The 13,259-nt window shown below is 30.6% G+C and overlaps 1 protein-coding gene across 2 annotated transcripts in view; it reads left to right on the top strand.

Moving 5' to 3' along the window:
- Positions 1-13,259, top strand: part of LOC144848103 (nuclear receptor subfamily 1 group D member 1-like) — a 120,604-nt gene that overhangs the window by 40,635 nt on the left and 66,710 nt on the right. For both annotated transcript variants that reach the window (XM_078704798.1, XM_078704804.1), the window contains one exon: positions 10,829-10,917. In XM_078704798.1, coding sequence (XP_078560924.1) covers positions 10,829-10,917 — 89 coding nt within the window. The remainder of the gene's footprint in view (positions 1-10,828; positions 10,918-13,259) is intronic.

The raw sequence follows: 13,259 nt of genomic DNA, 5'->3' as shown, positions 1-13,259 counted from the left end.
CTATGCACCATAATAATCAATTTTATTGGATGTTACATTGTTGTACTATTATGTTATTGGAACAGTTATACTATAATATCAATGTATCTAACACATTTACTTCTCTCCTTCAATACTACTATTCTCTCCTTTCACTTTATATTTCCATCCGGTGCACATAATAAATTCATCTACATGCGCACCATCTACGCACCATAATCAATATTCTTGGATGCTAAATTGTTAAATTATTATTAGAACAATTATATTAAATACCAATGTGTAGGTATCTATGTTTATATACATATATACTGTTCTCCTTGGACAGTCTATTCTAGACCATTCTTTCCTTTCATTTTTTATTACCATCCGGTACACATAATAAATTCATCTACATGCGCACCATCTATGCACCATAATCAATATTCTTGGACGCTACATTGTTAAATTATTATTAGAACAATTTAACTAAATACCAATGTATCTGTATCTGTTTATATACATTTACTGTTCTCCTTGAACAAACTATTCTAGACCATTCTCTCCTTTCATTTTTTATTAGTATCTATATCAAGTATCCAAATTATATTGTTGCTGCATATCGCCTTACATAAAAAATTCACTACTTATAAAATTTGACTCATTTATTGATTACCCCAAGGTCGTTCAGAATGTTCCTTCATGTATTCTCATCTTTATATTGAGAGTGTCTAGTTTCGAAAAGAGACATAAAACAGATTGATTTTCAAACTCAGAGTTTTATTTATTGTTAAAAACCTATATATTTCTAAATTAATATATCAAATGCTTTTTTAATAAATGTGGGGAACACACGAGAATGCACACGACATTGGGTTTAGAAATCTTATAAATTCTAGAAAGTTATATTTGGTTGTTCCAATTTAGTCTTGTTTTTTTATTTGGCAATATTTTGTTTGAATAAAAATATTCATATAATAATATTATTAGAAGATGACATTTATATCCCATAATAAGATAAAAACAGTCATTTGCATAACAAAAGATAACAATGTTTACCCTCCATACACATCCAATAGCAAGTATCTTTAATTGGTATAAAGTTTCATAAAGTCTTTTATGTAGAGAGTTACTCTCATTGTTTGAATATTTTTTTTAATGTATCATATTTCAAAAACTATATGTAAATGATTATTAATTCTTTCCTAACTTAAATTATATACTAAAAATACATGAATTTGTTTTTAATGAAATTTAAAAAAATAGATAATATAAAAATGTTTATACAAATAGTGATTGTATTTATTGTGTTGGACTTCTTTACAACTTTCTACCAAAAACAATTTCCACAAATGTAATTACAACATGGAATTTATATATCTTTCTCTTTTTGTGTCATAAAATTCCAAATCAAAATTAAATTAATAATACTGTATATCAAAAAGATATGTAATTTTTGATATGGATAAATATTTAGGTTTCATTATTTTTAAATTAATTATGTAACTCCCACTGATCTAAAGGTCAACTGTTTGAAAATAAAATTAAATCATGCTAAAAATTATATTTCTTAAAGATGTATTGTACTCCCCCTGAAAATTTGTTTTGTTGTAAGGAATACAGTATATATAAAAGAAACAGTCATTTTAAACAGCTCATGAAGTTATATATTACAATAATTAATATGATCTGATCTTTTTTGACAAGGCTCAAACTATGTTATTCTAAAATATTATTTTTTCCTGTAAAATCATTTTTCTTTCTTATCTTTTCTATTAGATCAGTTTTTAGTCTTGCAGGGAAAATAAAAATTTGATCATGAAAGATTTATATCTATACTTTAATTTGATATACCTGTTAGAAATTTATTATCACAAACAGGGAAATAAGTTAGGTTAATATTTTATCTTTAATGCTTTGAACAACCTATGTAATTTTATATTCGAAAAGTCAACATTTTAGAAGATTACAGTTATAGTTAAACTTTTAAAGGGGATTTTTTTTTTAAATAATAATATCAACTTTTTGCACATCTCCTCTACCTGGATGCACCTATCTACATCATCCCCTCCCCTCCCTTCCCCCTCTTCATGTCCACGCCTGTCTAAATTGTAATAGGAATATTAATAAGAATTAAGCTTGTTTCACAACACAGGTTTCTTTTTGTCGCAAGCTAGCCAGAGGTGGTTCGAGGGTTTGAACTGTTCCTGAATTGTGCGTTTTAAACCAGGAACCATTAGTCTAAGTAATGGTAACTAGACCTAACTAGTATGACGATTTGTGCTTCTTTTGTGGAAAAATTAACCATCTGTAAACTTTTTTTTTTGTAATTGATTTGATATCTTTAAAATCCTTACAGAAAAAAACTTTTCTTCAGGAAAAAGGTTGTTACTTACGTATGTATGTATTAGTGATAATACAGAACCTGATGTTACACATATAGACTCCTCGGGCTGAGTAGTCATGCGGGAATCTTGTTCACATTGATCTGTTGCATATTTTACTACTGTGTTAAGACAGCGTTTTATCATTGTCCCCTGATGTCGTTATTGGGCATGCCCTGTGTTTAGACATGGTCAAGTGTTAGAGAAATTGATTTGACATTGTTATTATGCAATATACAATATACTTTATACATATGACAAGTGTTTACAGTTCAGGTTTTACAAATGCAGTTACAAGTGACATAATCTTGCTGTCATATTACCTGAAATATACTTAATAATTGTAATGTCACAGTTGTTTATTTACCCAGAGGAATCCTGACATTTAATAGGTCTTCTGTTACATAAATTTTTTTTCAGTCATATTATCTTAAAGATGTATTTTCACCCCCAAAAAAATATAGGAAACATTGCATCATTGAATAAACGATTTTGTAGTTTTAATAAAGTTAACCACTTTTGAAGAAAGAAAAACCTGAACAAAAATAATGAAAGATAAAGAAGAATAAACCAAACTTTGAAATAAGCCATTTTGTAGCTTTAAGAAAGTTTTCCACGTGTACAAAAATAATTTTTTCGCTTATAAAAAGCAAAATAAATTCTAAATTAACAAGAAACCAGTTATCCAGATAATGGCTACTTCTTGTTGACTATTTTTTCCCATTTGATTTCGGTTTTATCAGTTAAATAATTTAATTTTTAATAATATTTAGAAATCAATTTTATATCAAATTTGTTACTTATATTTTATTTAAATGTATTTATATTCAAAGAAAAATAGAATTTTAGTTTTCATACATGCATGCCAAAACCAAACATGACTTTAGTTGAATGATGGTTCAACTGGTAATTTGGAGATATGTATTCTTCACTCAGTTTAAATGACAAATATATATAAATTGTTTCTATATTACAAGCCTTAATTTAAAAGAAACTATATATCCAAGAATTAAAATTTGAGTATAGCCAATCATATCATGTTATGTGTGTGGGTTTCAAACAAAAAACGTACTATATGTTGTATACACAGAACAGTAATGAAATTAACCTACTCAACTGGTTATCCCTAAGGCTTAGTTTATTAAAACGTATTGTACACGTTTCTCGCTAACTGTGAGACCCTTTGCTCATTTCCACGTGCATTTAAGTAGGCGCATTAGAAACATATTGAACTTATTTGTGACCATTGAAATCCCAGTCGATATCCTTGTTGCATCTTTGTCATCAATGGATTCTAATTCAGTGTCTTAATAACAGAAGATTATTTTCAATGTAAAGAAGTAATATTGGCTGTAATCACGGCAAGCCTTATAACTACATCTGGCCCAGAATGGCCTGCAGGTTGTTAACTCATTAAAGAGGGTAATTTCAGTTACTAGGCTTACTATTTGGTTGCAGGGCATCTATTAGTGAGACTGGGGGAATGCTTGAATATCGGTATTTACTTTACTTAGAATTTCATAATGCATCTTAAGTGATGAGGGTACAATATTAATTGCCTTTTCTTAAACAGTAGTCTTAATTGTTCGTCATTTTAATGGTGGTCGTTAGTTGTAATGATGAATCAATAGTAACTATCAATCACATAGCTCATCAGATATGATATATTTACACAAAATCATAACAGAAGAGGCTAATGGCTGCATAATGGTAATATATATGATTGATAGAACATTTCGTATACAGATATGTCTGGTGTTATTATTTTATGTTACCGTCATATGGTTATAAGATTCAATTTTTTATATAAAATCAATTATATTTGAAATTTTCTACATACAGTAGAACCCCTATTAAGAGAACACATTAGGTAAAAAACGAAGCATCCCTTTAATAGTGGTGTTTCCTAAATAGGAGTGTCCCAAAAGAGGAGTTTATACCAACTATTGAAAGATAACAAGCAGTATGATATCAATTGAGACCAGTGTTTAATACCAATAAAAGAAATCTCCAAAGAATATTATTCTTGGTATTTTATTTACAAGCAATGTTGCAGTCTAAATCTTACTCACATTATAAACCAATTGCTTATTAATTTGTTGGTCATTTGTGGTTTTTTTTTTTTGTAATGTTCATTATCCATTGAGAGTAATCAAATGTTTACACCATTCAGTGACCTTCTGAGATGGGGGTCAAACTAAGTCCATGATTGCATTGTGGTTAAATATTGTTTCTCAGAAATTGTTTTTTAAAAAACAGATTGGGGTGATCAAAACCGGAAATTATATGGACTTTTTAAAAACTGTTTGTAAGAGAAGAGAAAAACAAGGCATGTGTTTTAAAACCTTCTTGTGCCATATTACTTGATGTATAATGATCACCTAAAGTTGATGGTCCTGTGTACTATTGCACTAAAAAGAACTTTGTATACTGTGTTCAGAAGAATTGTTTCGGGATGCGCTGATCATGGTGGAGTCCTCTGGGCCATGTGGGAGGACAGTCTCATACTGAAGCGGTCACTGAGTATAAAGAAGTGATAAGAGAAAATAATTTTCATGGAAAAATACATCACAATGATGTAGTATTTAAAAAAAACATTTCAAATGAATATTACTGATCATACTATGTGAAATTTTTGACAAGTATTTGACAATTCAAACTTATCGATCATAAATAGATGAGTATGGTGTTGATGGAAATTACCATAGATATGTGTCTGTTTATTTCATGAGAAATGATGTACAACATATGACTATGAATATTGTATTAATGGATTAGCCAATTCTCGATACTGTATAATTTGTATCATGGACAAATTCTGTAATACAGTGTCACATATGTATCACATGTGATGCCTGTACCATAGCTAACGTAACCCTTTAATATAATATAGGTGTCACATATGATACATAGTAACAGAATTACAGAATTTGTCTATAATAAGGATAAAATATATCATGTGAAGAAGCGGTTTAAATAATCTGGTGTCAGGGTTATAGAGCTGAAGAAGTGGGTGTACAAGGGGGAGGGAAGAATAAAACAGGTTATCCAAGGTTTATTTACTTAATGCTGTATTGAAATTAGGCCTTAACATTTGGTTGAGTAGGTGGAAGAATGTGAAGTTGTAAGTTTCCGCCCACCTCTGCACAGCACAATTACATTGAATATGAATACATTTTTTCATCACATAATCTGTGTTTTTTCTAAGCAGGGTTTAATTTCCCAAGCAGGTTTTCCCCAAGCAAGTTTTTCCCAGGCAATAGACTGCTTTCCTATGTAGGGTAATCCGCAGGAGCGGTTCCAGGATTTAAACAGAGGAACACTAACATATAATATTGATAGTCTTTCAAATATAGTTATTCATAATTTCATTTTAGTTGCCAAATGGAGGAGTACACACCATTACAGCCCCTACACCCCTCTCCCTTAATCTTCCCCTGATCCACTTTTTGAACCATTTTGCCACAATAGTATGGATAGAGGCATATGTTACTGTATAAAGACATAAAGAAATTTGAAATTATTTTTAGCCTATATGATGAATATGATACATTTTAGGGTAGTTGATTTAGGCACTTTATGCATTTCCTGCCAAGCGTTGAACCAGAACCGAATGGCTGTGATTAATGTTGAAAGTCATTTGATGAATGATTTAATACAGGCAGATCATGCCAACCCACTGTATTTCTTATACTGTGCACTTTTAAGCTAGTTTAATATTCACATTAAAGTGTCCTATTTTTCTTTCATCAAATGCTTCCTGTCCAGCTTTATAACTTGATGAAAGAATCAGTCATGATTAATGTTCACATTGATTTAATAAATCTAAAGCTAGCTGAACCAGCCAGCCCTAAAAAGAATCAATTATGCCCATGTTATATTAGAATTTATTCAGTTTAGTTATCCATGATATTTGCTTCCTGTCTGAACACTTACTGATGACCAGTTCTGATCTTGATCAATTTTTTAAGTAGTTTGATGAATGATCTCTAGTAGCCTAAATAGATAATATTTATGAGTTGAATGTGAAAATGTTAAAGAGTTGAAAGATTGACCATTTAACTGTTGAATATTTCAAATTGACCATTCAACTGTTAAAGGGTCAATTCTTTTCATCAACACAAAAAGCAGTCATTATTTTATTAATATCATACCTACTGTTACAAATTGAATGGATCAATGTTATTTTAATTTTTCTTTCTTTTTGGTTTAAAAAATGTAATATCATAAAAGATTATTCTATAGGTTGGTTTTTAATGGTATATCATATCTATTTTATGAGTGGTGTCACACATACATTTTTCAATTTTATGCCTTCTGTGAACACTATGACCAGTGTCCTTATATACACTAGATTTTGAGGTCTGCATGGGCAACCTGTTAGCATACAGTACCATTCAGAAACCATGCGGGAAGTATGGCACATACTGGCACGAGGATGGCGTCAAATTAATACAAATTTGTACGCACATTTCATCTTTCTACCGCAAGTTGCCAAACATGATCTGTGTGGACATGCCCTTATATTTGTGTGTGTGCTGCAATAAACCTATGTGTTTTGGTAATCCCCAATCAACCTGTGTGAATAAAAATGTTTACACTATTAATCATGGTGACATTATGATGTACCACTGTTGAATTTAAATCAAACATAATGTTCAGTTTCCATATCCATCAATGACAAGATTTACTGGTTCACTGACACCCATTACAGTTTCAGAATGATTACAAGATTTGAGAGAAATTTTTCATGTTCAGGAAGATTTATTTTTGGTAGTATGCTGAAGTGTATAAAAGATGTGATTATGTTTTAATATATAAAGTGCTCAGGAAATATATACATATTAGTTGATATTTGATGTACAAATTGACTCAGTGTAGGGTAAATTACTAGTGTTATGATTAATGCATAATGATAATGGTTTAACTATAAGAATAACTTTTAACATCACATGTATGTACAGCAAATGAACCATTGTCCCCACCAAGACCTGGTTTAAGTTTGATTTGGACAATAGTATTACAGTGTTTTATATATGTGTTTTAAATTATTTTTACTTAAATATACATTGACCAGGAAAGAGTTAGAAGGGACTTGCCATAAACTGATGAAACCGAAACACAGTATTACTAGGCATCCCCTCACATGGAACCAACAAGGTAAATAAAAATAGAGAATGCCCAAGAAATATCTGGAGGAGAGAACTTGAGAAAGAAGTGAAGAATGCTGGCTATAACTGGACAGGGATGGAGAAAATCGCCAAGAACCATGTGAGAAGGAGATGGACAGTTCACTCACTGCTAGGTGTAACAAGACATAATTAAGTACCAGAAATTGCATCAATAATAAGAGAAACCCACAGTTTGCTAGAAACTGTAGATGGTGTGAACTGGTGACCAACCCAGAACAGAAAACGGATACAGACATGTATATTACATGATAAAAAGGAATAGAGGTCCATCCTTCAGAAGAATATCTAGGATTTTCTAAGGAAGGAAAAGTGCTAAAATAGAACATAGTCTGTCAAAAATAGGTACCAAAAGTAGTACCTAAATTCATTTTAGCTGTCAAAACAAGGAATACGTAAGCGCAACCTCCCCGATTCTGCCCCTGTCATTGAAGTTTGACAGACGACACTGGATAGATCGTAGAAATATAACAAGAAGATCAGAACATTGGCAATTATAAGAATTTATTTAGGAAAACAAATATTGAATGTTTTTATATCTGTGCAATAGTACAAATAATTTCATTCTATGAAATTCTATTTTTACTTGGACCTTCTGAAAATAGAATTTCATCTTTTACCAAATGAAATTATTTGTACCATCATACTCATAAACATTCATTATTTGTATACTATTGCATGTTTAAAACATTCAAGAAAATTGTTTCTAGAGATTGTGATAAATCTAGAAACATTCGCATTATAAAATATATTATATTTCTACAGTGATTTTCTTTAGATTATCTTAAGGTCTATTGGCTTTTAAAAGAGTAAAACTAAAGATAAATTTCTATTTAAACAACATACTATTCTTAGAAGCTACAGATTACTTTAATGTAAAATGTTGAAATCCTATGAAAGTTGCTCACGTCATAGTCACGGCATCAAGAAGTCTGTTGCGAATAGGTCTGATATTGTGTGCGTTTTATTTGCTGTTGACATTACATCATTATCCAGGTTTTAAGTGTTAGCAACAAGAGTTAAAACACTTCTGAGAAGTATAGATTATTCTGATGTCTTATACCATGATTTAATCGGTTATTTGTGATCATTGCTCATTTTTTTTATAAACTTTGGGTTTAAAAAGCAATTGAGGTGATTTTGTAACATTTTTAAGTTATAGGCTTTAATGATAAAGTAGTAGGAGATCACCCTTATCAACAATGTCAACATATTGTTCTGAATTTATTTAATGACGATTTCAAACATGATCACATAATGATTTTTATAAAAAACTTATGGTTGATTTTTTTGTGTGTTAGCGTATTCTTTCCTAAAACTAGGTTTCCGGCCACTTGGACGCAACTCAAGGATATAACATGCTTTTTTAGTATTTACAGTCTGAATATTTGCAAAAAAAAAATTAAATCATGCAACATTATGGATATACATTTCTATGTTATGTGTAAATGCATTTTTCCAAATTTTTATGATTTTATTATATTTTTCCTTCCCACAGGAAATATATATATATATACATATTTTGTGATTTCATTTGGTGGTTGAACAGATCCCTTGAATTTCATGAAAAACTTAGTGTTTTGTAATATTCTCAGAAAAAAAAATGTATAATTTTAACAAAACCCTTAAAAACTTAAACCAGTCATATTAACCATAATAATAACCTAACCTAAAAACATAATAAAAAAGTACACTAAATGTCCATCAATTGGTTTGCACTATAAGTTCACACTTCAAATGAAGCAAACCTTTTGAAATGATAACACTAGACTGTTTCGATCCAGACACTCAGACGTCTGATATTTTCATGACCATTTGGACACAAAAGAATTGATTTTAGTAATGTTGACATAATAGTTTCGTCGTTGAAAATTGCTGAATAATTAATGAATTCTTTAACATTGATTCAACTGGTGTCTTAGTTTATCATCTTTAGAAAAATGTTAATAGCTTGATTAGACAAGCATCATTATTCAAGTACTGAATTGTGAATGAATTTATTTTTACCAGAATAACATTGGAACATTAACAATGGATAGTAATTGTTCATCTGGTTTTTATTAAATGAATATAGAATTTTTGTTTTAAATGTCAAGAAGGTATATTTACCATCTAAGATATTACTAAATAAATAGAAATGTTCTATATTTAATAGCAATGGTTTGCAATCTAATTATAGAACAAACAGCATAAAAATGGAATATGAAAATGATTGTTGATTCATTAGTTCAAAGTTTATAGCGTTAATTTTCTTGAAGAACGAACAAAGATTTCAAAATACTTGTATTCAGTATTAAAAATAAAACTATTTCTTTTTAAAATAAAAATAATCGCAAATGGCTTAATGTGATTAAAAATTAAAAGGAAAACAAAATTATTTTGGAATGTGAATATAAATGTTGATAAACCTGAAGAAGCTACTGAAGAAATATGGCTATAATGTAGAGATTTTTGGAAGATTTGCTCTATTTTTGATAATTCCTCAATGTCTACTTTCTTCTGTCTGTGTCATCAATAAGAGATAGATGAATGGTTGCCATAGCAATAGTCATGCATCATGTACTTAGCTTCTGATAAGTGTGATCACTGATATTGAAGATGTTTGCCACATTTGTATATTTTTAATTTTCCAAGTAAAGATTAGTTTGAAAGTGTCTATAAGTCAAAATCATACACCATGATTTGGCTATCCAAAATCCATAAGATATGGATGTATTATGTATTCATATAAACATGGTTATTATTAAGAAATTATTAGTGCCATATATTTTTCCCATTCACAGTCTTGTATGTATTTCATCAAATTAATTTTGATAAAATGCCATTGGCCTTTTCCCTTCCCTAGTATTCATTAAAAGAAACTGAAATACAACTCAACTCTCCCATTCGGACATCCTTAGCTGGCCTAATATGTCTGGTTTTCCAGAGTTTCTAATATTCTGAAAGTGTTTTAATGGTAAAAAAGAAACTTGAGATGTCAATAAAGGTCTATTTTTGATGAGTTTTCGGTTTTTAGAGTCTGGTATGGTATGGTATCCGGTATATATTCATATTTTCAGGGGAAAAAATTAATTTTTGTAAGTGGCCTACTATTCATTAAGTCATCTTTACCTCATCTCTTTACCTCCATGTTAATTCTGATAAAATCTATCTTGCACCTCTGATGCACCTCTGAGGTTTCCTATGTAACGTTATACCCTACATGAACACATTTTTATTTAATTCCTATAGAGAAAAGACTGTGCAAATATAGCTTATTCAAATAAATAATGTGTTACTTTTCATGTTTCTTTTCAGATGAGTTGAATGAACTGATTAAGTGCATGGTATGTGGAGACACCTCCACTGGCTACCACTATGGAATCCATTCATGTGAGGGCTGCAAGGTACGCATTACTACATTATACATTCTTCGGTTCATAGAAACCATATTGAGAGAAATCAGTGTATAATTTATAAGATAAGACACACTCAACATGAGATGTCGTAAATGTTAGAGGGTGGTCTAATGACACACAAATAGTGTTGTTAACGATCTATGTATTGAACTAAAACTATTAATGTATTCGAATACAGTGTGATAATGGCTATGAGCCACATTCATTATCAGATGTCAACTGTGTTAGATGGTAGGCTTGTGACTTTCGACCCACAAATAGAACTGTATGACAATCTCTGTTAGATTGTAGCTTTAGTGCATGTTACCTGCTGTGCTCTGACATTTGCCCAGCTAGCAGAAAAGGAATCAACACTTTAGTTATATTTTGTGCTTCGTGGTTCATTATCATTACAGTTATGAGTAAAATCATTCTATGCAGGTTGTTGTCTACTTTTGAATCCATAAGACAGGTCATATTACATAAATCCGTAGCCAAGGCCCTAGCTCGTGATAAAGTGTTTGCCCAATAATTAGGTATGGGTTTGCCAAGTTGGGTACAAGTTGGTTTGGTACAAACGAAACATTTGTAAAATTCTGAAAGTGGACTTGTTGCTTTGGTGGTTAACATACTTGCCTTCCAATCCCAAGGTCCAGGGTTCAATCCTGACATGTGCTCACAGCTTTTTCAACTTCACTCTCTAAGCTTCAAGTGAGCCATAAGTTTTATAAATGATAAAAATTGGCGAATTTCTTGCTGTTGGATGCGTATGAAATTTGGTTTAAATGGCTGAACATGCTCATAAAGCAGTATTGCATAAATTAAATACTTTTGCAAGTGTCAATAAACATGCAACCACACTTTCAACCTGTGTAATACCTTTCAAAATACACTTTGTTTGGTCGCAATATAAGCGGTGGTTATGGGAACAAGTGTCATTTACTCATAATTGCAATTTGACTGTAAGCTTTCAGACACAGTGACTACAGCTTTTGTTTTGGTTTTTTTTTGTAGTCATAATATGATTATTCTGTTAGAAGAATCCCTAAACAAATTATTTACCACTAGTTAATTCAATAGATTGATCTACATTAAAACTCCCATTAAGGGGACACCTTCAGGAGACCCAACAAATTAAGCTTTTAATAGGGTGTCCCTGAATAGGAGTTGCCCATACTGTTAGAACATACATGGCCCTTGTTTGTTTTACAAAAAAATATCCTCATTCAGAACAGGGGTATCCCTTGAATGGAGATGTCAAAAAAGTGGTATGTGCATATTGTATAATGAACAGCAGTTTTCATGTTCAAATAAAAGTTTGACAATACCACAACAATTTCTGGAATAAAATAAATTGTGTAAGAAAATCTCAACTTCTTGGGAAAAAATGTACAGCTTTAGACATTTAAAATATTAAATTTTGATGAAAATTAATTTCATCACTATGACAACATTGACAACAAATTCACATTGGTTTCTTAAAACCTACATCGCCCAATCAATGCCTCTGTTGCATTTGGATACCTTGATATTAGATCAGATATTGGAGGATCAAGTTATATCTTGTGGTATACAATCAAACTTGTTATCAATCTATAATCAATGCAGATATTTATAGACATTAATAGATATTGAATACTGAGAGATATTGATATACATTGAGAGATATTGATATACATTGAGAGATATTGATATACATTGAGAGATATTGATATACATTGATAGATATTGATATATTGGTACATTGATTGCTGAAAATGCTTCTGAAATTTAACAAAAAAGTTTAAAGCTAAATGCAATTGTCATCTTGCTATTGGATGCAAGAAATAAAACTAGAAAGCCACTCCGAGAGTGCATACCTCTGCCTACTGTAAAATTCTCCTACATAAGATTTCTCTGGGAAAAAATAAATATATATATTTGTGTGTGTCTTAATGCTGTTTCTGATTTAGGCTAATTTCACTACAAGCATGTGTATGCGAGTTTGGTGTAATGGTTATGTAACAAGCCTTTCAACAATTAACAATAGATTCAGTTGACTAACAATAGAACAACAACGCGAAAATCAAATGAGTGAATTTGAAAAGAATTAGGGTTTTTAAACTACTCGTATAAAAAAACGTGCACATTAAATCAAATTATGTTTTAAAATTACAAATTATTACTCTTGCCTATTATACAAAAATGAAGTTTTTTGGACAAGTAGTTTTCGAGAAAATGTAATTTTAGGTAACTTGTTACTTTAAGACTGCTCGCCGTCCTATCTTTTAACACTAGCATAGTCTGAAAAGTATACTAAAAAGTGGTCCAGAATTGGGACTGTGGTCCCAAATGGTCCCAAAATTTAATGG

This window comes from Antedon bifida, chromosome 1 (assembly GCF_963402885.1).
Source record: "Antedon bifida chromosome 1, ecAntBifi1.1, whole genome shotgun sequence".
Taxonomy (NCBI): Eukaryota; Metazoa; Echinodermata; class Crinoidea; order Comatulida; family Antedonidae; genus Antedon; species Antedon bifida.
Note: the sequence above shows the minus strand (reverse complement) of the source record. Positions and strands in the feature narration are given on the sequence as shown.